This window comes from Xenopus laevis, chromosome 1S (assembly GCF_017654675.1).
Source record: "Xenopus laevis strain J_2021 chromosome 1S, Xenopus_laevis_v10.1, whole genome shotgun sequence".
NCBI classification, from domain to species: Eukaryota; Metazoa; Chordata; class Amphibia; order Anura; family Pipidae; genus Xenopus; species Xenopus laevis.
Genome location: NC_054372.1, coordinates 22,124,661 through 22,150,089, shown reverse-complemented (window position 1 = coordinate 22,150,089; position 25,429 = coordinate 22,124,661). Strand labels below are relative to the sequence as shown.

At 37.3% G+C, this 25,429-nt stretch overlaps 1 protein-coding gene across 1 annotated transcript in view; it reads right to left on the bottom strand.

The window, feature by feature from the left end:
• Positions 1–25,081, bottom strand: part of rbpj.S (recombination signal binding protein for immunoglobulin kappa J region S homeolog) — a gene marked incomplete at its 5' end in the record, with an annotated part of 36,926 nt that extends 11,845 nt beyond the window's left edge. The window contains 4 exon segments of the mRNA NM_001090878.1: positions 2,979–3,153; positions 4,695–4,860; positions 16,421–16,516; positions 25,042–25,081. Coding sequence (NP_001084347.1) covers positions 2,979–3,153; positions 4,695–4,860; positions 16,421–16,516; positions 25,042–25,081 — 477 coding nt within the window.
• Positions 25,082–25,429: the final 348 nt, after the last annotated feature.

Sequence of the window (25,429 nt, the reverse complement as noted above, 5' to 3'; positions counted from 1 at the left end):
TTAAAGCGGGTTACCTGCCCCCTGCTGTCATTGAATTACAGATGTGTGAGCACAGGGCCATTGCTATGGTGCCAGCATCTTTCTACCCTAAGCCACTTTGTGTACATATAGAGCAGTTTTCGTCCCAATAGAGGCGACTGGATAGCCTGGGGCTAAACTTCACCCTGTAATCCACGTGACATAAATGCACAGCTCCGCTTTCCCTTACACTGCCCGTAGTCCCAAATCGCTACTTACACCTTCTCCAAGGCTGTAAACTCCAAACCTTTTCCGTCTATTAAAAATCGCGCAAATGTCATCACGCGAGACTGGCGTCACAACTTAACGTACGCGTATTACCTAGCTGCATTGTGGGAGCGACGAGCAGATTGTGTAACTAAATTAGAAGGGGCTGGACTCAGTGTGGTGGATAGTTCCCTCAAACATTTTACCTGTGCCCGCTGCTTTTGTTAGATACAAAATAAAACTTTCTGTGGTCTTAGTTACACATCTCAGCTCCCTATATTTCCTCAGAAGTCGTTTATAATGTCACAGCAGAGCTCCGAATTAACAGGGAAATGAAAAGATACATGTTGGTGGTTGGCAACAATACCTGCCGCCAGCTGCTGCTTCCAATTTGACCAACAAAGGAAAGATTTTTTACACAAACTTGGGCCAGGTGAAATTAACAGCTGTCAACCATTATTATTTTTTTCTTTATTTCTACTTTTCAGGCAATATTAGAGTTGGCCCCAGCAGGGCTGGGGGCGGAGCGATCCTTCCATTGGCTGTAATCGGCCAATGGAAGGATCGCTCCGCCCCCAGCCCTGCGTCAGTGAAGCAACCCGGAAGATCAGTCAGTGCAGGAACCGATTCGGCTGAGAAAGGTGCACAGGGCTGGGGGCGGATTTGCGGGGGGGGCGCCTTTGCAGGAAATATTTTATGTGCAGCATTTTCTTCATACTGACACGTTCCTATGATTTTTATAGGAACGTGTCAGAATCGCGTTTTTTTAACTGACCCGCGTATAAGCCGAGGCGTTTTTCAGCTTGTTTTGGGTGCTGAAAAACTCTGCTTATACGCGAGTATATACGGTATTTATTTTTCAGTCTGGCATACAAATTATTGCTGGATGCCTGCAGAATATGTTATCAAATAGTCTACGAATGAATATGAAGATGAATGTGGTTTAGCGCTTTGACTATCTGTAGGGATGCACCAAATTCTCTATTTGGGATTCGTCCGAACCCCCGAATCCTCCATGAAAGATTAGTACGAATACTGAATTGAATCCTAATTTGCATATACAAATTAGGGGTGGGAAGGGGAAAACCTTTTTTACTTCCTTGTTTTGTGACAAAAAGTCACAAGATTTCCCACCCCGCCCATAATTTGCATATGTAAATTAGGATTTGGATTCGGTTCGGTCAGGCAGAAGGATTTGGCCGAATCCAAATCCTGCTGAAAAAGGCAGAATCCTAGCCAAATCCCGAACCAAATCCTGGATTTGGTGCATCCCTAATTATCTGTCATACAAATAGTTACAATTTAGGGATTTAAAGACTTGTTTTCCAGTTTGATTTCCATTTTTTATTTGTTTTTCCAAAATTGAAGTTAAAAAGATGTTCCTGTCTCTAGTGTTTCAGTCTGGCAGCTCAGTGATCCAGGAGCAGATTCTGAACTGTTACAATTTGCTGCATTTAGTTGATACAATTGGAATATTAGCAACTATTGTATAAATTCTAACAGCTGCCTTTTAAGGGCACAAAAACTCCCCCAACCGGAGTGCGGGTTCTTTTAGCCTTTTGCTTTTTTGGCAACAGGTGCCTTTTAATGAAACTCAGGGATTCTGCTCAGCAGGGCCAAAGAAAAGAAATGTATCAACTAAATGTATCAATTTAGAACAGTTTACAGAATTGGTGATCCCCCCTTCTAGAGCTGCTTTAGACATAAGGTGAAAAACTAAACTTTAACCTTCAATAGTATAAAAATGGTTACAAATAGAAAGTGATTGAAAAAAAAAAAAAAAAAAAAAAATGAATATTTCTGGTGAATTATCTGAAACCAACTGAAATAAAAAAAAAATTGCTAGAAGGTGAACAACCCCTATATATATATATATATATATATATATATATATATGTATGAAGGTGCAGCAAATGCAGATGGCTGTATTATAGCACACAAGTTCAGTGTAAGGATACCTAAGCCTAGTACATAGGGTGCTGTGCTGTGAATGAAACCAGCTGTACGGAGGTGTGCAAACAAATAAATACATAAGCTTATTAAAGGGGAACTATCGCGAAAAATGTAAATGTAATATAAGCTTCATCATACTGAAATAAGAAACTTTCTAAATACAGTCAATTAAAAATTCTGTACCATTTCTGAAATTGTTTATCTTCACTACTCCTCTCTCAGCATCTGTTTCTCTTCATTATCTCTTCATGCAGCAGTTGGGTGTCAGATATTCATTGACAGTTAGATCCAATATATCTTATAGGGTGCTTCTTTTTCCTAGATGTATTCAAGCTCACTCTATTAAAATCACCAGACATCATGTCTCTCTACATGCAGAATTTGTGCAAAAAATGCAGTTATTTAGTTAGATTTTGTTTATACTGGAATCAGTTAATAGAGTGAGCTCTAATACATCTGCTATTAAAGGAAGCCCCCTATAAGATATATTGGTTTATCTGACACCCAACTTCTGAATGAAAAGAAAATGAGGAGAAACAGATGCTGAGAGAGGAATAGTGAATATAAACTTTATTATTTCAGTAACGATGCAGCACTTTTTATTGATTGTATTTAGAAAGTTTCTTATCTCAGTATGATGAAGCTTATATTAAATTTTCATTTTCACAATAGTTCCCCTTTAAATATGTAACAAGTCAAAATGTGCAGAGTGTCCCAGAGGGTGAAAAAGATAACCAGAAATGTTCGCTCCACAGTCCGTTCAGAAAGTGGATTAATTAAGACAATCACGTTGTACTTACAGTCTGCATTTTTCAGTGACTGTTTCTTTTTCGATGGCTTGGAGATGACCTTTATCCTCTTGCTTAAAAACACACCGATGTCGTCACTATTGCCATAGAACATCTTTACTGATAACATGAAGTGCTTTCTCTTGTCTGAGTCTGATATGTACAATGTTTTGGCAGTGCAATAGTTCTGTGGAGAAAGAAAGATATATCAACCAAAGATGCTCACACATCCACCCAGCACACTGCATACACGATGCATCTGTCTGTTTGATTTCATAGACCACAAAAAGGTAACAAGGAGTACACTCAGTATCAATTCAAGGTGCTGGTCCAACAGGAGGCTGCCCAAAAACGTCTCCAATGTGTATGTAATCAAAGAAATGCAAAGTTGGATTGCACACTCTTAATAGAAAAAGATTTAATTTACAGTAAATCAGAAAATCCTTTGCCCTACGCGTTTCGACCGTGAACCGGTCATCATCAGGGGAACAGAAATTAAAAAATAAATAAATAAGTACGGCAGAACGAGCTGCACGCGAACATATTAATACCTCTCTCTCCCCGTGTCTCCGGTTCACATTCGAAACACGTAGGGAAAATTATTTTGTAACTTTTTTTTTCTGTAAATAAACTTTTTTTCCTATTAAAGGGGTTGTTCACCTTCCAAACACTTTTTTTCAGTTCAGTTGTTTTCAGATTCTTCCACAGAAATAAAGATTATTTCAGTAACTTTACATTATTTATTTTTTACTGATTTTCCAAAATCTAAGTTTAAAGTTGAATGTCCCGATCTCTGGTGTTTTGAGTCTGGCAGCTCAGTAATTCAAGTGCAGATTCTAAACTGTTACAATTTTGCAACATTTAGTTGATACATTTCTCAGCAGCATCTCTGGAATATTAGCAACTATTGTATCAATTCTAACAGCTGCCTGTAATGAAACTCAGGGATTCTGCTCAACTAAGGAGCAGATTTATCAAGGGTCGAAGTGAAAATCCGTATTTTCGAGTTGTTTTATGGCCAAAACTGTCAAATTCGACTAGGGAACTGTTAAAATTTGATTTGAGTTTTTTAAAATTTAAAATTCGATTTTCGAAATTTATCATACACTTTAAGAATTCAACTATTCGCCACCTTAAACCTGACGAATTGCTGTTTTAGCCTATGGCGGACGTCCTGGGATAAATTTGGAGTTGTTTGCAGCCTTGCTGACATTCAAGTTTTTTTGGAGAAAAAACTCGGATCTAATTCAATTCAAATTGAGTTTGCGGGTCGATCCTATTCACTCGAGTTCAAAAATTTTTTTTTTTTTTTTTAATAATTTGCAGTCGGTTGAATTTTGAGTTTATGGGAGTTTTAAATAACTCCCATGAACTCAAAATTCAACCATTGATAAAACTGCCCCTTACTGTATCAATTTAGAACAGTTTACAGGGTCGGCGACCACCCCTCCAGAGCTGCTTTAGAAGGTGAAAAATGACACTTTACACTTCAATATTAGAAAAACGGTGACAGATAGAAAATAGAAAGTAATTGGAAAAAGTTGTTATTTCTGGAGATCTATCTGAAAACAACTAGTTGTTTGAAGGTGAACAAGCCCTTTAAGTTGCAATGCATTTTTTTGTTTGATTTCATAGGACTGAGGGGGGACCTTGCAAATAGCACTTAGACAGATTCTCTGCCCATGACAAGAAACTATGCAAGTCTGTTTCCCTGCTCTCAGAATATACCTTTCCTTCCAGGTTCAGCTGCTGCATTTCTTGCTCACTGTTTCCAATTCCAATGAACGCACAAGGCTGGGATTCCTGCTCTGAGCAGCCGTCCCTCTCCATCTGTTCTTTCTTTTTCTTCCATCCGCTGCCCATGAGATAGACACAGGGAGGGGGACAAAAAAATCTGCAAGACATAGTTAAAATGACTGAGCAGTCAGGAAGGCAATTTTCAGTACAGGTATGGGACCAGAATCCTCGGGACCTGGGTCTTTCCGGATAATTGATCTTTCTGTAATTTGGATTTTAATGTCTACTAGAAAATTATGTAAACATTGAATACATCCAATAGGCTGGTTCTTCTTCCAATAAGAATTAATTATATCTTTTTCTCGTTTTATTATTATTATAGAATAAAAGGAAATCCTTTTTTTAAAGTTTGGATTATATGGATAAAATGGAGTCTATGGGAGATGGCCATTCTGTAATTCGGAGCTTTCTGGAGAAGGGGTTTCTGGATAACAGATCCTATACCTGTAGTTATTACATACTATGCATGAAAGCTAGGCGCAGATTTATCAAGGGTCTAATTTTGCGTTCACGGGAGTTTTTTTTTATTTTTATTGAAACTCCCATGAACTCGGAATTTGAATCAAGATTTAAAAAAAAAAAAAAATAGAATTTTTCAAATTCCAGTGAATACTGTGGACCCGAAAGCCCGAATCAAATTCGATTCGATTTTTTTAAACTCAATTCGAGTTTTTTCTGCACAAAAATTTGAATGTCAGGAAGACTGCAAACAACTACAAATTGATCCCAGGACGTCTTCCATATGCTAAAACAGCAATTTGGCATGTTTTAGGCGGTGAATAGTCGAATTTAAGTTCTTAAATGGTCAGTGTATGATAAATTTTGAAAATCAAATTTTTTATAAAAAAAAAACCAAAAAAAAAACTCTAATCGAATTTTATCAATTCACTAGTCAAATTTGACAGTTTTGGCCACAAAAAATGTGAGTATGCTTGGTATTCCAATAATGGAGTGTTTCTACTCCTGTGCTCCCCTGCTGCTGAACGGAAGAAAGAGCAACACAGGGGAGCACAGGAAAAAATGGCCGTATGCACGAGCTCACGAGTAGAAAGACAAGATGCTGTTGCCTCTTCATTTTTTCAAAAAAGGGGGAATTGTGGGAACACTCGATGGCCAAATAAAAATACAAAGTGCGGCTGATCTGGCCAGAATAGTTACAAACATACAAAAAAGGGAAGAAGAAAAAATTGAGCAAGGCACTTTTGCTGGTCCCCTGTTTCACAAATAAATTATTAAGTATTTGAGCTAATGCATGTATTTTGCACAACTGGTGTTTAGTTACAGAACTAGGATCATAAAATTGATAAGCCACCGTACCACGTCAAGGTAAACCCCATATGGTGGTCCTATCTGTTTATCTCTGTACAAGTTTTTTCTGGGTTGGCATCTCCCTCCGTAACTGCATGTCTCGGGGTCAGTGTCTCCATACCAAGGCATTGGCTTAAATGTGCTTGATCCTCCCCCATGCCAGTAGCATTTTATAAGGGGAGAAGTTTGCCAATACCAAAGCATTGATTTTTTACACAGACGTGTTCCTTCCTTTCCAGAAATTGCCCAGACCAGCACCATCATTTTTTCAATGTGTACTCTAATTTTATTCTTCGTGTATCTACACTGGGACATCTACTTAAACTCTACCACTAGATGGCACAATTGTTCACATGATATGCGCAGCTCATTTATTCACAGTAGCCTACACACAGAAAGCAAGTTGCTTAAAATAGTAATGGAACTCAATGATCTGTTCTCAGACCAGTAAGACTTTATTTCTTGTGAAACAGGCTTAAAGGGGAACTCCGAAAAAACATAACTTCAGCTTTTTGAAAAGTAAAAACAATTACAAGCAACTTTGCATTATTAAAATTAAAAAATTAAAAAATGAGCAGATTTTCATGATTTTTAAAGGTTTGGAGCAGTTCCCTAAGTTGAGCCCCCTGCTCTCCTTTTGATCTCTCTGACTAGGCTTTGGCGAAATGTCAACAACGCCCATTAAAGTGTATGGGAGGGGAATTTTTGCCGTGTGACGTTTTTTTTTTTTTAAAGCAACCCCATATAAGTCTATGGGTGTCATTTCCGTATCGAACCAAGGCGATAAAATTCTCCCATCCCTATCTCTGACTACTTTGCTGAGCTGGCTGACTACTGTTACTTTGTATCAACAGCCATCTGTCCTCAGCCTGCATCCTCCAAACTCCACAATGCCCTGCACATGTGATTGCAATAAGGAAAGGAACATCACAGTGCAATGCATTGTGGGTTATGTAGTTCCTGCTATCTATAAGCTGTGGAGAAGTTGTTACAATTTGTAACTTCAGTGTTTAGTCCCTCCTTCCCTGCCAGGATTTCAAATGATACAGAAAGATAAGAAATGTTAAACAGATAGATTTCAGCATAGAAAATGGCATTTATTCATACTTTTTGAAGAAACCAATAACGGTGATGAGTATTAGGGGTTTCTGTGTTATGTGGGCCTCTTTATCAAAGTTTGGTTTGGAAGCCGGAGTTCCCCTTTAACCCTTTGTTTTCCAGTGAATTCTAATCTTGCCCTGCCACGTTTTGACAGTAAAAAGGCAGTGTGGCATGGGTCAAAAGCATGAAGGGATTTAATGGAACAAAAATAAATTCCCCTCTTCTATTTACACTCTGCCCCCCCAACTGTGTCAATTACACCCCCAGTAGGTGCTTGCTTGCCCCATACCTGTCTTACAATGCAGTACAATGGATTTGGCAGTCACTAAAGCACGGACATCAGGACCGCCATCAGAAATCGCAGGGCCCCATACGAGAAAATTTCCAGGGCCCCCTGGGCTGCACCCACCGTAAGCCCCACCTACAGGTCCACCCTCCCCACCCCCACAGGTCCGCCCCCCACCACACAGTAAAAAAACAATATTGGTTTTGGTGGCTAGGGTTCCCACATGTTAATAAAAAATAAAAAGATATTGGTGGTCAGGGCCCCCCATAAAAAAAACATTTGTGGCCAGGGCCCCCCCATTAAAAAATATTGGTGGCTAGGACCCCACATGAGAAAAGAAAAATTGGTGGCCAGGGCCCCACCACATTATGAGAAAATTGGTGGCCAGGGCCCCTTAAACGTCCATGCCTTCCCAAAGTCAGCAGCTCTCAGAAAGATGGGGGGCCCAGCTAATCAATTAAACAAAAATAAATCAATTAAACAAAATTATATCAATTAAATGCGGCTGAGATCCTGCAATCCTGACCCACCACTAGTACCTGCCCAATGTAAAGAGACACCCTGAACCCATCTGACCCACAGGTCCTGTGAGTTTACCTAATTAGAAGCATACACACCGTGGGAACCAATTTGGTTCTGGCTTTGAGTGGGTATTCTTCTGCTCGCCCATCACCCCTGTTGCTCCGATTCCATGGCCTGGGGAAAACTCTGGGGGTGTGATTAAACTGGCTGAGGAGACGCATGTGAAAGGGGGGGGGGTGTTGTCCCCTTTAAAGGAGAACTAAACTTTAAAAATGAATATGGCTAAAATGCCATATTTTATATACTGAACTTAGGCACCAGCCGAAAGTTTCAGCTGGTCAATTGCAGCAATGATCCAGGACTTCAAACTTGTCACAGGGGGTCACTATCTTGGAAATAGTCTGCGACACTCACATGCTCAGTGGGCTCTGAGCAGCTGTTGAGAAGCTAAGCTTACAGGTTATTGTAAATTATCAAGCCGAAAACGAGGTTGGCCTGTTGGCAATATCTTCCCCACCTAAGCCACATAATTTGTATTGCATATACCCCTCCATCATCAGTACCATTGACATGTGCAAACAGCACATGTATGCTGTATAGAGCAATGCAGGTTTACACAAGTACAACATACTTTGATAAAAAGTTCTGCTGGGGTTGAGCACTGTAATGGTTAAGCTGAGGGGGTTTGGAGAAGGAGAAGGAATTCTAAGTGATTAAGGGGATGCTGCAGCCTTACTGATTTAACCTTTTAACAACCAGAGTGGCAGGTATCTAAAAAATTCAAAGAGGCTGTTCACGGATTACATTTTTGTGGGGGGGGGGGGGTTACTTTTCCTTTGAAAACGATGACTTGTGTAATGTGCCATACAAACATGATTTGAGCTAATGACACACAAAGAAAAGCCGAACTTCTCCTGTCTGAGCTTTGAATCCTTATTTGGTATGAAAAGGCACAAAAAAAACACATCTATTACTGTAACATCGGAATTCACTTAAAGCAATGTTTAACAATGTAATTTATACAGGAATGGGACCCATTATCCAGAATGCTCGGGACCTGGGGTTTTCCGGAAAATGAAGCTTTCCATAATTTGGATCCCATTCCTGTATGCTATAAAGACACTTTTATGGTTGCATTAGGGCATTTATTCTGTGCAGCAAAGACAAAGCACATCCAATACTATTTCCAACGCCAAAAAATAGGTAGAAGGGGATATTTTTTTAACTTAAATACTGACTTTGGCAGTTTTCCTGTGGAGGTCGGGAGTGCGCTGCCACAGTGATTGACCAGGAATGACAAAGGAGAATAATCCTGCTTCCGTATAGCCTTTGCATTGTACAGGTCTGTATAGAATGCAAAGGCTGTTTAAATTAGGGAGAAAACGAGGTTATCCTTGGCAAAATTATGACACTGACCAAAAAAGGTAAAGGGTCTCTATCACTGTAGGTAGAAAATTTCATGTACGGATCACATTAGAGATCATTGGAGTGAGTCAAAGTGCAAGACAGACAGCTGGTTTCATTAAGCCAATAAGATGCCGACGTGGTAGATCAGGGTGGTAGATCAGCGTGTGAAAGGATAACTATAGTGAAAAACTATTCTAAAGACAGTTTGCCTGGAAATTCCTAAGAACTTGTTTTTTTTCTGCTGTTATTTCCTTCTCCTTTTCTCGGTTTGATATAACACAACAATGGGATTTCTGACCACTGATTATTTCCTGGGTAACACTAGATGAAATAAACAGACAGCCCCATGGTGATATAAAATTTGTGCCTATAATATTTTCAAAGCAGTAAGCATTTTTTTACAGCACCATTCTCACTGACTAAAAGTACATACTGTAAACAAAATACTTCCTAGTAACTTTTAAAATCAGATTAAGCTTTGCTTAATATTGTTCTCTTTTACTTAAATGTATGCAGACGTGAATGTTGGAAACCCCATTACATTAAAGAGCACACTGATTCTATTAACTACCTTGTAGTGAGCCAGTTATCTTCCCCTTGTGTTGTCAGACTCCGTAATCTACAGTTACCATATAGTTCCCTGCTACCTTTTAATGAAGTGGTATTACACTTGCAGTCTCCAATCCTTTTGCACGACTACTGTCAAGAGAGATTGGTTAAAGGGGTTGTTCACCTTTAAATTATTTTTAGTATGTTATAGAATGACCATTTCAAAGCAACTTGGTCTTCATTATGTTTTTTTATAGTTTTTTATTAATTTTTTTTACTCATTCCAGTTTTCAAATGGGAGTGACTGACCCCACCTAAAAACAAATGCTCTGTAAGGCTACACATTTATAGTTATTGCTACTTTTTATTCCTTGTGTTTATATACAGGCCCTCTCCTAGTCATATTCCAGTCTCTTATTCAAACCAAGCATGGTTGCTAGGGTTATTTGGAACCTAGCAATTTGCTGAAATTGCAAACGGGAGAGCTGCTGAATAAAAAGCTGAAACGACTAAAAAACCACAAATAATAAAAAATGAAAACCAATTGCAAATTGTATCAGAATATCACTCTCTACATCATATTAAAAGTTAATTTAAAGGTGAAGAACCCCCTTTAAAGAGTTCAGTTAGAGGTGCAGCTAAGCACATGCTCAAACTCCATAACAGGGATAAACCAATTGGCACCAATAACTAATTCTAGTTCTTTTACAGAATCTGCTTACTACTTATGAATCACTAAAGGCAGTACTAAACAGGTATAGGGATTAGGTTCGGGATCTGGCCTTTTTCAGCAGGATTCAGCAGGATTCAGCAGAATCCTTGTGCATGGGTAAACCGAATAGAAATTTGCATATGTAAAATAGGGGTGGGAAGGGAAATCACATGACTTTTTGTCACAAAACAAGTAAAAAACATTTCTCCCCCCCTTTTTCCTTCCCCTGCCCCTAATTTGCATAGATTTGTTGAATCTTTCATGAAGGATTCGGCCGAATCCCAAAAAGTGGATTCGGTGCATCCCTAATATCATTAACATTGACAGGCATTATGAAAGTACATTACACAAAACAATCCACATTTAAAGGAAAAGGTTAAAGAACAATTATCCAGAGGGGATTTATATCATAAAGTTGTAAATTATACTTAAAATCACAAAAGTTGTAAACTTTACATTAAATCACGAAGCATAATATAATGGAATTGATATATTGATTAAAACATGAAATTTCATAGATGCATGAACTGAATTTTTTACAACTTATCTGATAAAGTTAATAGTTTTAATTGCTGCGATTGTAAAGTCTCTTTTTATACAAATGAACTTGTAATGGTTAATGTATCAATCATTTGGGCGGGTTACTTTGGGTTTAATTAACGTGCATGTCGAGGGTTGAGGTCTCTGATGAAGTGCGTAGACACGAAACGCGTCAGACCTCATCATGATCATAAGATGTGATAATGAAGATTATTTTTATCCGTAACCTGCAAGCGAGCAATTCTTAAAAGATCCCGGAGTGCGCTGCTACAGTGATTGGTGTGCCCTAAAAAACAGGGTGTTTCAAATATGTTCATACCCCCAGTGAGCCATCTCGATCTTGTGTGTCTTGCATATGATACTGGCATATGCTACTTACAATGCTGCACCATCATGTTGGTTTTGATTACCCAAATATCCAGTACACCAGATGGACACGCATACATACTATAGAACATTGTGTATTCACCAGCTCAACTGGGGGTCTTTGACTTCCATTCTCTGCTAATATTATAGTTTATGTTGAAGAATTCAGTCTGTGGGGCACATTTTCTTTCTTTAATAGCTGCCGGCTAATTGGATTAAATGTGAAAAGGGCAGGCTCACACTGTGAAGGTCAATTAATAGGTAAGAGCCACAAGGCCAGGGGAATTACCTTGGTCCATAAGCACAGACCATTACTAGCAGCTAAAAGTGTTCAAAGCTGCAAAAGTCTGTAAAAAACACAAACTTATCCACTGACAAACTAAACCAGTGACTTCAGCAACTGCAGCACAACAGCTGTGAGAGTAGACGTTTTCACCTTCTAAAGCAGCTCTGGGAGGGGAGTCACCGACCCTGTAAACCAGTGATCCCCAACCAGTAGCTCGTGAGCAACATGTTGCTCTCCAACCCTTTGGATGTTGCTCCCAGTGGCCTCAAAGCAGGTGATTATTTTTGAATTCCAGGCTTGGAGGCAAGTTTTGGTTGTATAAAAACCAGGTGCACTGCCAAACAGAGCCTCAATGTAGGTTGACAATCCATATAGGAGCTACCAAATGGCCAATCACAGCACTTATTTGGCACCCCAACAACATTTTTCATGCTTGTGTTGCTCCCCAACTCCTTTTACTTCTGAATGTTGCTCACGGCTTCAAAAGGTTGGGGATCCCTGCTGTAAACTGTTCTAAATTGATACATTTAGTTGATACATTTCTTATCTTTGTCCCTGATGAGTAGAATCTCTGGGTTTCATTACAGGCATCTGTTAGAATTGATACAATAGTTGCTAATACTCCAGAGATGCTACTGAGAAATGTATCAACTAAATGTTGCAAAATTGTAATAGTTTAGAGTCTGCACCTGAATTACTGAGCTGCCAGACTCAAACACCAGAGACACAAACATTCAACTTTAAAAACTTAGAATTTGGAAAAACAGTAAAAAATAAAAACGGAAAGTAATTGAAAAAAGTCAACTGAACTGAAAAAAATGTTTGGAAGTCGAACAACCCCTTTAACCGAGGCCTTCCAAAACACTTTGTATGCTCTGGTAATATTTATGGTAATTGTTTATATCCTATCCTACTACTTTAAACAGCACCAGGGGATTTGTATATCCTACTCCTTTAAATGAATTGTTCATTATAAAGATAAAAACTGTGCAAAATAAAAAAAATTCCAATATAGTTAGACAAAAATGTAATGTATAAATAGAGTGACTGGATGTGTAACATAATAGTCAGAACACTACTTCCTGCTTTGCAGATCTCTTGGTTTCCACTGATTGGTTACCAGGCAGTAACCAATCAGTGACTTGAGGGGGGACCACATGGGTCATAACTGTTGCTTTTCAATCTGAGCTGAATGCTGAGTATCAATTGCAAACTCACTGAATAGTTATGTCCCATGTGGGCCCCCTTAAAGTCACTGACTAACTCAGAGTTAGAGATCTGAAAAGCAGGAAGTAGTGTTCTGTTATGTTAGACATCCAGTCACTCCAGCCTTTATAGTATGTTAGAATGTTTTGCCCAGCCTATTTACCCAGTTTTTCTTTTTATGCTGAACGGTTCCTTTAAAGGAGAAGGAAAGGCTAAAATTAAGTAAGCTTTATCAGAAATGTCTATATAAATACACCAGTAAACCCTCAAAGTAATGCTGCTCTGAGTCCTCTGTCAAAAGACGCAAAGCATTCTTTCCTACTATTGTGTATAGATGGGCTTCTGTATCAGACTTCCTGTTTTCAGATTAAACCTCCAGGGCTTGGGCTTGAGCATGCTCAGTTTGTTCCTCTCTCCCTCCCCTTACCCCCCTTCCTGCTGTAATCTGAGCCCAGAGCTATGAGTGAACAGGGAGCGACTCGGGCAGGAAGTGATGTTATACCAAGCTAATATGGCAGCTGCTATCCTAAACAAACACAGAGAGCTGTTCTGCATTCTGCAGAATAAGTGTAGTGTTATAGCTTGCACTATTGTAGCTAATCTATTGCCAATAAACTTCAACTGCTTCGGTAGCTTTCCTTCTCCTTTACAGAGCACACCCTGGACCCTAAAAGAAATGAATAAGGCATGCTTTGAATTAAACTAAGGAACTTTTCATGTATCTTGTTACAAGAATAAAATATACAGGCAAATGATTTGTGGACCCTTTAACCCCATACATAAATTCTGGCAAGCAAACGTACAGAAACATGCTGGGCAATTTTAAAACAATGTCCTTCTTCCTCTGCCCATATCAAAAATCATCATTAGTACAAATATACAACTTTGAGTGAAACCTCACAAGCGCTAATTGGAGATATATACCACTACAGGATGTGGTAGGAAAGGTTAAAAAAGCCTGCAAAACTTCAACGTCAGCCATTTACACCTTTGGTTTTCTGCAGCCAAAATCTTGAAAATTGGTTAGTATCAACAGTGCACAGGATCCTTAACAACGGCTTTTATAAGTCTTTGCTCTGACACACTGCATATATAGTTTGTATTATATGCAAATAAATAAGTGCATCACTCAATAAAGAAGAAGCCAATCAGTCCAACCCCTCAACATCCATATTGATTATGAAGGGCAAGCCTGTTTTGCAGAACTGCTCACCGGGGAGTTTAACTGTAGAATTAAAACAGTGGTGTAGTGGATCATTTCTTCTATTGATGACATCAATAAATCAAATTAACATTTAAGGGGTTATGTAATAAGCAGCACAAAGTTTGCTACTGGCCTATTCCCCTATAGCAACCATTCAGAAGAATTAGGGGCCCATTTACTTAGTTGGAGTGAAGGAATAGAAGAAAAAATACTTTGAATTTCGAATGGTCGAATATGGCTACTTCGACCTTCGACTAATACTTCGAATCGAACGATTCAAACTAAAAATCGTTCGACTATTCGACCATTCGATAGTCGAAGTACTGTCTCTTTAAAAAATTCATTGACACCCTAGTTCGCCACCTAAAACCTACCGAGGCCAATGTTATCCTATGGGGAAGGTCCCCATAGGCTTCCTAACAATTTTCTGATCGAAGGAAAATCCTTCGATCGATGGATTAAAATCCTTCGAATCGTTCGATTCAAAGGATTTAATCGATTATTCGTTTGATCGTAGGAATAGCGCTAAATCCTTCGACTTCAATATTTGAAGCTGAAGAATTTTACTTCGACGGTCGAATATCGAGGGTTAATTAACCCTCGATATTCGACCCTAGGTAAATGTGCCCCAAAATGTACTGATTATCTGTTTAAACATCTAATTGGTTGCTATGGGGTTACTGCACCTGGGCAAACTTTGTGCCTTTTATTACATACAGGGAATACGATTTTCTAAAAGCATAATGTTGGAAGCCATGTTTCATATGGACATCATTACCGGTTTTGCGTGGTTTCAGAATTATTAGCATTTCTATACTGCCTATTCTAAACTTATAATAGGCTATAAGTTTATTGTACAGGTATGGGACCTGTTATCCAGAATGCTCGGGACCTGGAGTTTCCCGGATAACAGATCTTTCCAAAATTTGGATCTTTTTTTTAAGTCTGCTAGAAAATCATTTAAACATTAAATAAACCCAATAGGCTGGTTTTGCTTCCAATAAGGATTAATTATATCTTAGTTGGGATCAAGTACAAGGTAATGTTTTTCTATTACAGAGAAAAGGGAAATTATTTTTAAATATTTGGATTATTTGGATCAAATTGAGTGTATGGGAGAAGCCTTTCCGTAATTCAGAGCTTTCTGGATAACGAGTTTCTGGATAACAGATTCTATACCTGTACTAATGGAAAGGTGTATGGCAAGAGTGTATATCTGAACATTTAAATTTTAATTAGTGGAATTTAGATACAAGCTAAGGGGGTTCAGTTCAGGCAAATCAAGCTAGTCAGATGGATATTATGACTTCCTGGATAACCTGGTATTTCTAGTGACAGTTGATAAGGACTTGATTTGACTAATAAAGCCTACTTACTATATGTTGACAAATATGTCAATGCCCTTGGCTGATTTTACTCTGTCTTCTATTCATGGCCACTTTTTAGAATTACTGAAAATGGCAAAATCTCTATTAAATTACTATTAGTTAAAGGGGTGGTTCACCTTGAAGTTAACTTTTAGTATGTTACAGAATGGATAATTCTAAGCAACTTTTCAATTGGTCTTTATTATTTATTTTTTATAGGTTTTGAATTATTTGAATTACTGACCCCACCTAAAAAGCAAATGCTCTGTGAGGCTACACATTTATATTTATTGCTACTTTTTATTAATGGTCTTTCTATTCAGTCCTCTCCTATTCATATTCCAGTCTCCTACGCGAATCAATGCATAGTTGCTAGGGTAATTTGGACCCTAGAAACCAGATGGTTGAAATTGCAAACTGGAGAGCTGCTGCATAAAAAGCTAAAAAAACCACAAATAAAAACCAATTTTAAGTTGTCTCAGAGTGTGACTCTCTAAACCATACTAAAAATTAATTTAAAGATGAACAACCCCTTTAAAATAGTGCTAATAACTGAAGTCTGGTTGGAAAACAAAGTCTCAGCTTTCACACCTTCACATGACTTAATCAAACTAAACTCATCACTTGTATTTATTAATATTTTATGAGCTGTGCCATAAAAAAAGCGTCTTTCTTGTCAAAAACATTAAGATTTATAAATGATGCTTGTAAGAAAATAAACATATATTATATACACAAATATTTGTTATTTTGCATAATAAAGAAAATGTTGGTGTATGATGGATTTAAAATGAAACACATACCTTTTTTCATTGCCATATGACTTCTGTGCAACTTTAGCATGAAGGATAAGTACTGTCTGATCCCCCCTTTCTTTCAAATAATTCCTCATTGCTTCCCTACGAATTAAATAAAAAATTGACATTAAAAACAGGAGTGCAGGATGTGTACACAAAATATAGTGTGGTGCCTGCAGGCTTTTAATGTGACAACCAAAGCTATTTAAAAATAAAATTGCCTGTAAAATTCTCAGGTCAGGTCTTTGGAATGACAACTGCAGCAGGTTGAACCAAGTATAATGTACTGTTGTGTTGCACTGGTAAAACTGACGCATTTGCTTTAGAATCTCTACAATCATTTATAAAGCCAAGTTGCTGTGTAGCCATGGGGGCAGCCTTTTACAGCTGAAAAGGAGAAAATGCACAGGATACACAGCAGATACAGATAAGCTCTGTAGTATACAGTTGGATTCCTCATAACTTAGCTGTTACCTATTGTGTATCCTGTGCTTCAATGGCTGCCCCCATGGCTACACAGCAGCTTGTTTATATAAACTATAGTAGTGTTTCTGCAACAAATGTACCAGTTATACCAGTGCAGGGCAACAATAGATTATATTATCATTCATTTAAAACACAGGGGGTGATTGCAATAATAACAACAAATAAGTACACAATAATGAATACAAGGTACAGTTACAATAAATGTTAAAGGGATGGTTGAATTTTTAGTTAACTTTAAGAATGTTATAGAATGGCTAATTCTAAGTAAATTTTCAATTGGTCTTCATTATTTATTTGATAAAGGTTTTTAAACTTCTTTCCAGTTTTCAAATGGGGGTCACTGACCCCATCTAAAAACAAATGCTCTGTAAGGCTACACATTTATTGTTATTGCTACTTTATATTACTCATTTTTATATTCAGGCCTCTTCTATTCATATTTCAGTCTCTTGTTCAAATGAGTGCATGGTTGCTAGGGTAATTTGGACCCTAACAACCAGATTGCTGAAACTGCAAAGAGAGAGCTGCTGAATAAAAAGCTAAATAACTCAAAAACCACAAACAATAAAAAAAGTAAAACCAATTACAAATTGACTAAGAATATCGCTATCTATATCATACTAAAACTTAAGGTGAACAACCCCTTTAAGAGCATAGATGTAGGAGACAAGAGATGTAGGAGATAAGAGATGGAGGACGCTGCCCCGTAGAGCTTACAATTTAAATGGGAGGGTAACTTACAGACACAAATAAAAGGCTATTAAGTGTTGCAGGCCATAGTGGGTGACATTGCAGTTCAAGTGATGTGTGAGTGCTCCATGAGGTAGCCTTTGGGTTTAGTTCTGAAGAGACGGAGGGAGGAATCTCTATGGAGGAATTTGGTGATGGCTTTATCATCTGCACATACACCAATATAGCTTTATCATCTGCACATACACTAATATTGCTGGATCATCTGCACATGCAACAATTTCCAAAAGAAGGGGGGGGGGCCTAGGCACAGAACCTACATGCACCTCTGCCCTTCAACTACAAACTGCTGATATGTGTATATTTCTTATGTGGTTATGATTGTGATTTGATATGTGTTTCTCATAATATAAATGAGCATAACACTGTATAACGCACGTGTGCGTGAAGCTCCTATCTTGCTTTATACTGTTATCCTTTTATTTACACATTCTATTTATTTTCCAGTCATCATTCAAACCATTGTCTGGTAGTTAGGTTAAATGGGACAACAGCAATCAGATTAAATGGGTATGGGACCAGTTATACAGAGTGCTTGGGACCTGGTATTTTCTGGATAACTGATCTTACTGTAATTTGGATCTTCATATCTTAGTAGAAAACCATGTAAACAGCAATATCAACAAATTAACGTGTTTCAAAGGAATAACAATACAGTGGAACCTCAATTTTACATCACCTGATTTTAAAGGGGCACTCTGGCTTCCAAACCAAAATTTGATAAAGAGGCCCATAATACAGAAAAACCCCTAATATACTCATCACAGTTACCCATTTCTTCAAAAAGTATGAATAAATGCCTTTTTCTATGCTGAAATCCAGCTGTTTAACATTTCTTCTATTTCTGCGTCATTTGAAATCCTGGCAGGGAAGGAGGGACTAAACACTGATGTTACAAATTGTAACAACTTATCCACAGCTTACAGACAGCATGCAGGAACTACATAACCCACAATGCATTGCACTGTGAAGTTCCTTTCCTTATTGAAATCACGACTGCAGGGAATTGTGGGGTTTGGAAGATGCAGGCTGAGGACAGATGGCTGTTGATACAAAGTAACAGTAGTCAGTCAGCTCAGCAAAGTAGTCAGACAGATCAGAAGGAGAGCATGGGGCTAGGCTTAGGGAACTGTCAGAAACCATTAAAAACCATGAAAAGTCTGCATATTTCTAAATTCATGTTTATTGCAAAGATGCTTGAAATTATGTTTACTTTTCAAAAAGCATCAGTTATGTTTGTGTGGAGTTCCCCTTTAAGTTTTCCCTCATTTTACATTGTAGTTTTGTGGTCCCACATATATATTTTGCACAATAAATTTTCCTGATTTTACATTTTCCTGGAATGCTTGGAACCTGGAGTTTTCCGGATAACTGATCTTTCCATAATTTGGATCTTCAAACTTTTGAGTCACCTAAAAAATCATGTAAACACTAAATAAACCCAATAATCTGAGTCTGCTACCAATAAGGATTCATTATATCTTAGTTGGGATCAAATAAAAGGTCCTGTTTTATTATTACAGAGAAAAGGGAAAGCATTTTTAGAAATTTGGATTATTTTGGATAAAATGGAGTCAGCCTTCCCTTAATTCTGGATAATGGGTTTCAAGATAACGGATTCCATGCCTGTGCTATTATAAAATAACTGAAAAGGTGTTTGGAAAGTTAACTTCCTTTTATGTCAAGATTCATTTGAGGTTTTTTTTTTCAAATTATTAAAAATGTTCTCTTTTTGTTCCAACACTGTCCATAGCTTGTGAACATGATGGGTGTTATTTGTGTTTATCATATATGGGCTTTGTAGATTTAATATGCTCTTGATTTCTGTTTTTATCTTCACACCTTGAGATCTTTTAATATCCAAATACGCCCAGAAAACACACAAAACTGTGTTGTGGCTTAAAGTTTCTCAGTTTCACAAGTTTATATCAAATCAGACAGAACAATACTACCAGCTTACAGGCGAAATATACAAAGATACATTCTTACACATATCTAATCTTTTAATAAGATAAAAAATATGCACTAAAAAATTAATTTAAATATTTGCTAAAAACTGTAAGTTGTATACAACAGGCACACCCATAAATTTGGTTTTAGGTTACCATATATACTAGAGTATAAGCCGAGTTTTTCAGCCCCCAAAATATGCTGAAAAACTCTACCTCGGCTTATATTCGGGTCAAACGCAAAAACGGTCGTCGGCGTCTAAGAATAGTCTCCAAGAATATTCGCCGGCATCCAAGAATGGTCACCGGCATCTCCAATGGGAGCAGAAACCCTCAATTTTTTGATTGAAACTTACCAGAAGCTGCTGCATTTCTCACCCTAGGCTTATACTCGAGTCAATAAGCTTTCCCAGTTTTTGGAGGTAAAATTAGTACCTCGGCTTATACTCAGGACGGCTTATACTCGAGTATATACAGTATTCATAAAGTACATAAAACCCAATAGGATGGTTCTGATTCCAATAAGGATTAATTATATCTTAAGTTTGGATTAAGTACAAGGTACTGTTTTATTATCACAGAGAAAAAGGAAATAATTTTCAAATATTTGGATTATTTGGATAAAATAGAGCCTAGTAATTTGGAGCTTTCTGATAATGGGGAGATAACGGATCCCATACCTGTAATATGATTTGACACTGTTTATTTTTTATACTGCATGTGTAAAAAAGTATTTTTTCTAAATCAAAGCCCTCTCTTTTATTGCAGTATTTGTTATAAGCTCTGCTATGTACAGTGGTGCGTGAAGGTTTTTGAACCTTTTAAAATGTTCTATATTTTTATATGAATTTTACCTAAATCATTTGATTTTCAAAGAAGTCCTAAAAATAGATGAAGAAACGTAGTTTAACAAATTAAAAAAACAAAAAAAAGAATTGGTCATGTACTTACTGACAAAAAAGGTTCCAATTACATATCTGCATGTGGCAAAAATAAGTATATTTGGGATTATCCCATAATTTGAAGTTTGGTGTTTTCGGTCAGTGGGATGACAATCAGGTGTGAGTGAGAGACCTGTTTTATTTAAAGTACTGGGATCCAGCAAAGCCTGGCCACACATATTTGTGGAGGTATATCGTGGCTCAAACAAAGGAGGTGTTTGAGGACCTCAGTGAGAGTTGCTGATGCCCATAGAGCTGGAAAAGATTACAAGACTATGGGGAAGATTTATCAAGGGTTGAATTCAAAATTCAACTAGGGAGTTATTCAAATTCGATTCCAGCTGTTGAAAAAATTTGAATTTGATTTTTGAGATTTATCATACTCTAAGAACCTGAATCAGACTATTCACCTACTAAAACCTGCCAAATTGGAGACGTCCAGGGGGATCAATTTGGAATTGTTTGCAGCCTTCCTGACATTCGAGTTTTTTTTCAGACAAAAAACGAGTGGAGTTTTCGGGTTGATCCTATTCACCCGAGTTTAACAAATTAGATTTTCTTGAATTAGTAAATTTCGATTGGCTGAATTTTGAGTTCATGGGGTTTTTTTTTAAAAAAAAAAACTCAAATGAATTCAAAATTCGACCTTTGATAAATGGGCCGCCTCGTGTAAAGAGTTTGGACTCCACCATTCATTATACAGTGTGAACAACTGCACCTCCATCACATTTCTGTAGCAGCCTTCTTTAATGATCTATTAACTGGGATGCAAAGGTGGATTAAAGTTTCCTTTAATTAGTGAAAATCAGCTAATCAGTGTGACTCTGCGGAACTATTTTACTCCTGAAGACACATTGCCCAATTTGGCAAAGAGTGATTTGTTATTGCAATCAAGCACCTAATTGTGCTCCATTATGTTTGGGCCGTTTCACTTTAGCATATTTGTTTGTCCTCCATGCTTGTTTAACTGTCATCTCCTACTGTCAAATGAAAGAATCCAATGTAAAGGGTGCAATGACAATTTACACTTCATCAATCAGGGAGGAAGGAAGAAGGGCCTCATTAAACGCTTAACTTCCTGACAAACAACAGAACAGTGCATTTAAACCAAACATATTCAGGATAGACATATTCAGGGGATTGGTGGGGGGCACCTACAGGATTTATACAGGCAGAGTGACACAGTACTGTTAAAACCTACAACATGTCACTAACCCTTTAAATGCAAGTTAGCTTTTCTAAAAGGGGCCCTCCACCAATGGGCGAAGGATCCTTTGCACGATAGAAAACATAGTTGCATGCAACTTTCCAATATACATTAAATAAAATTATAATGGTTTTAAAATGATTTATAAATATAAACACCTATTATACTCCACAGTACTGCAATTGAAGGTTGCATTTATCCTGTCCTGTTCCCTGGTTCTACTTAAAATAATACAGCAGAAGTTTATTCTTCTTCACGTCTTTAAACATTATTGTAAGAGTCTGAGCTAGTAACGCAGGGTTATCAGCCAAACAATGCTTTTTAATACAAATTAAATTTTACAGCAAATATGCATAAAATTACATTTTCTTGCACTATAAAAAAAAAGAACAGCTTTTGGGTGAAGGAAAAACAGGTACCAAACATTAAGGGCGGTCTTACTGAATAAGCAGGTGGTATTGTGGTTTATAGATGTGATAAATCCTGTTACAGGGTGAGAAAGCTTTGTAAACCACAAACACTCATGAAATGCAGGGTGTATTTAGTAATCAATCTGTATATTGGCGTAAACCACAGAAAATACAATCATATGCCATTTGCAGGTTTTCAAACCCAACAACAAAATACAGTTTGTATCAAAAGAAAACAGAAGATCTGAGTGAGATTAGCTACACTAATGTAAAAATAATATTTTAATTAGCGATGAAAGTTGATGTGTGTGTATATATACACACACACATGCTTCTCTACAAAAATCAACCAAAAAAGTATTGAACTTTTTATTTAGTACAAATGCATATCAAAATTACAGAAAGGAGCAGGAAGCTCCACAACAAGACTTACTGGACTGAGATATATACTGTATATACAGTTGTGTTCAGAATAATAGAAGTGGGTTTAAAAAAGTGAATAATGCTCAAAATGCTAACATAGTATGGGATCCATTATCCGGAAATCCATTATACAGAAAGCTCCAAATTATTGAACAGTTGTCTCCCATAGAATCCATTTTATCCAAAAAAATCCAATTTTTTTTAAAAATGATTACCTTTTTCTCTGTAATAATAAAACAGTAGCTTGTACTTGATCCAAACTAAGATATAATTAATCCTTATTGGAAGCAAAACCAGCCTATTGGGTTTATTTAATGTTGACATGATTTTCTAGTAGACTTAAGATACAAAGAGACAAATTACAGAAAGATCCATTATCCGGAATAGCTCAGGTCCCAAGCATTCTGGATAACAGGTCCCATACCTGTGATAGCTTTTATTTCCATACATACAAATGCATTGAGAACACTGCACATTCCATTCCAAATCAAAAAATTAAGAAGACTATAAAAATGTGGGTTTTTCCTTTACAGAAAGTGAAGTTAAAGGGAATATTAGACTGTTCCAAATAATAGCAGTGTCTGCATTCTTCTTTACAAACTCAAACATTCACTGTATAAACTTGATATTTTTCTTTCCTTTGAATGAATGAACTAATATTGAATTGTATAAGCAGTGTATCGGAGAACTGCTGCACATGTGTGTTGCATGGAGTCCACCAACTTCTGACACCTGTTACATTCCACAATTCTTCTGTATTTCTTGGTTTTGCCTAGGAAGAGCATTTTTGATGTCACCCCATACGTTTTCTATTGGATTAAGGTCCGGAGATTGGGCTGGTCACTCCATAATTTCAATCTTGTTTGTCTGAAACCAAGATGTTGCTCTTTTACTGGTGTGTTCCCGGTTGTTGTCTTGTTGAAACCCCCATTTCAAGGGCATTTCCTCTTCTAAGACAACATGACCTCTAAAAGTAAATTGACCCAACACCAAAGTATGAGAATCATCCCCATATCATGATGCTTGTGCCACCATGCTTCACAGTCTTCACAGTGTACTTTGACTTGAATTCCGTGTTTGGGGGTCGCCTGACAAACTGTCTGTGGCCCCTAGACCCAAAAAGAACCATCTTGCTTTCATCAGTCCACAAAATGTAGTGCCATTTCTCTTTAGGCCAGTCAATGTGTTCTTTGGCAAATTGTAAGCTCTTCAGCAGGTCTTTTTTTCCCAACAATGGGATTTCGCAGGGGCTTCTTGCCGATAGCTTGGCCTCGCATAGGTGTCTTCTAATTGTAACAGTATAAAAGGTAACTTTACACAGTCTTTGATCTTCTTTGAGTCTTTGCCATTCTTCTATCCATTCGAATGGTAGTTTTCAGTTTTCTAACACGTCTTTTAGGTTTTGTTAGCCACTTTAAAGCATTTGAGATCATTTTAGCAAAGCAGAAAACGCACTATAAACAGCATGGACAACATATGTTCATTCCATCCTTAAATAAGGGCTGTAATTGAAACCTATTTTTTCACAGAATGAATAAGCGCACTAATTGAACTCCACACTGCTATTATCTAGAACAAATTATCTTAAACACTGCTATTATATTGAACAAGCCTCAATGAATGATTCAGTGACACAGAATCAGCAGCGTGTCATGACTGTTGGGTCTGATGGGTTTCTATTACTCTACTACACCTACTAGTTAAATTATTTACCATGTAGAAATATAATCTCTACCAAAAACAGTGACTTGACCAGGTTAGCGATGTTGAACTGCTATTATTCTGAACATATTGTATATGACAGACATCACATTTAATTCACAAGAATTTTGATCCTCCATCACCAGTCACAAAAGATAAGTAATAAAAAGCAATAACAATACATTTAAAGCCTTACAGAGCACTTATTTTTTTTACATAAGGTCAGTGACCCACACCTGAAAGCTGGGAAAAACTCAAAAGAAGGCAAATAATTAAAAAAACTATTAAATAAAAAAAGAAAAATGAAGACCAACTTAGAATAAGCCATTCTATAACATAGTACATGTATGGGAGCTGTTATCCACAATGCTCGGGACCTGGGGTATTCCGGATAACAGATCTTTCTGTAATTTGGATCTTCAGTCTACTAGAAAATCATGTAAACATTAAATAAAGCCAATAGGCTGGTTTTGTTCCAATAAGGATTAATTATATCTCAGTTGGGATCAAGTACAAGCTACTGTTTTATTATTATGGAGAAAAAGGAAATAATTTTTAAAGATTTGGATAAATTGATTATAATGGAGTCTATGGGAGGCAGCCTTTCCGTAATTCGGAACTTTATGGATTAGGGGCTTCCAGATAACGGATTCCATACCTCTATAAATTAAAATAAAGATCAATCAACCCTTTAATAACAAAATATATTTAAACAGCTAAAGAGGATACTGAACTTGTGTGATAATGGTTAAAAGCTTACCTTGTGAGACGTTTGGGTTGAGGCCTCTCCCCAAACTTCCTATAAACAAACATAAAAATTACATGAGAATGGGAAAACATAAGCAATCGCTGCCTCACCCTGGTTTTCTATTTATTCATTGAATAGTAAATCAATGTTGACTGTGTAAAACCATGACAAGACAATAAAAACCGAAGCATTGAAACACATTTTCAGTAACCTTGGACACCAAGCTGCCTGAAAGAGGTCCACTGCAATCATCTAAAGTTACTAAAAAGAGACTGTTAACCTGAAAGAGTGCCATATATAGAATTCATTAGGAGCTGGGTTTTTTTTTTTTTAGATATAGACACAATTTGATAAATAACCCCGTGTTTATATTGTGATCCATTTAGTTAATTATAATATT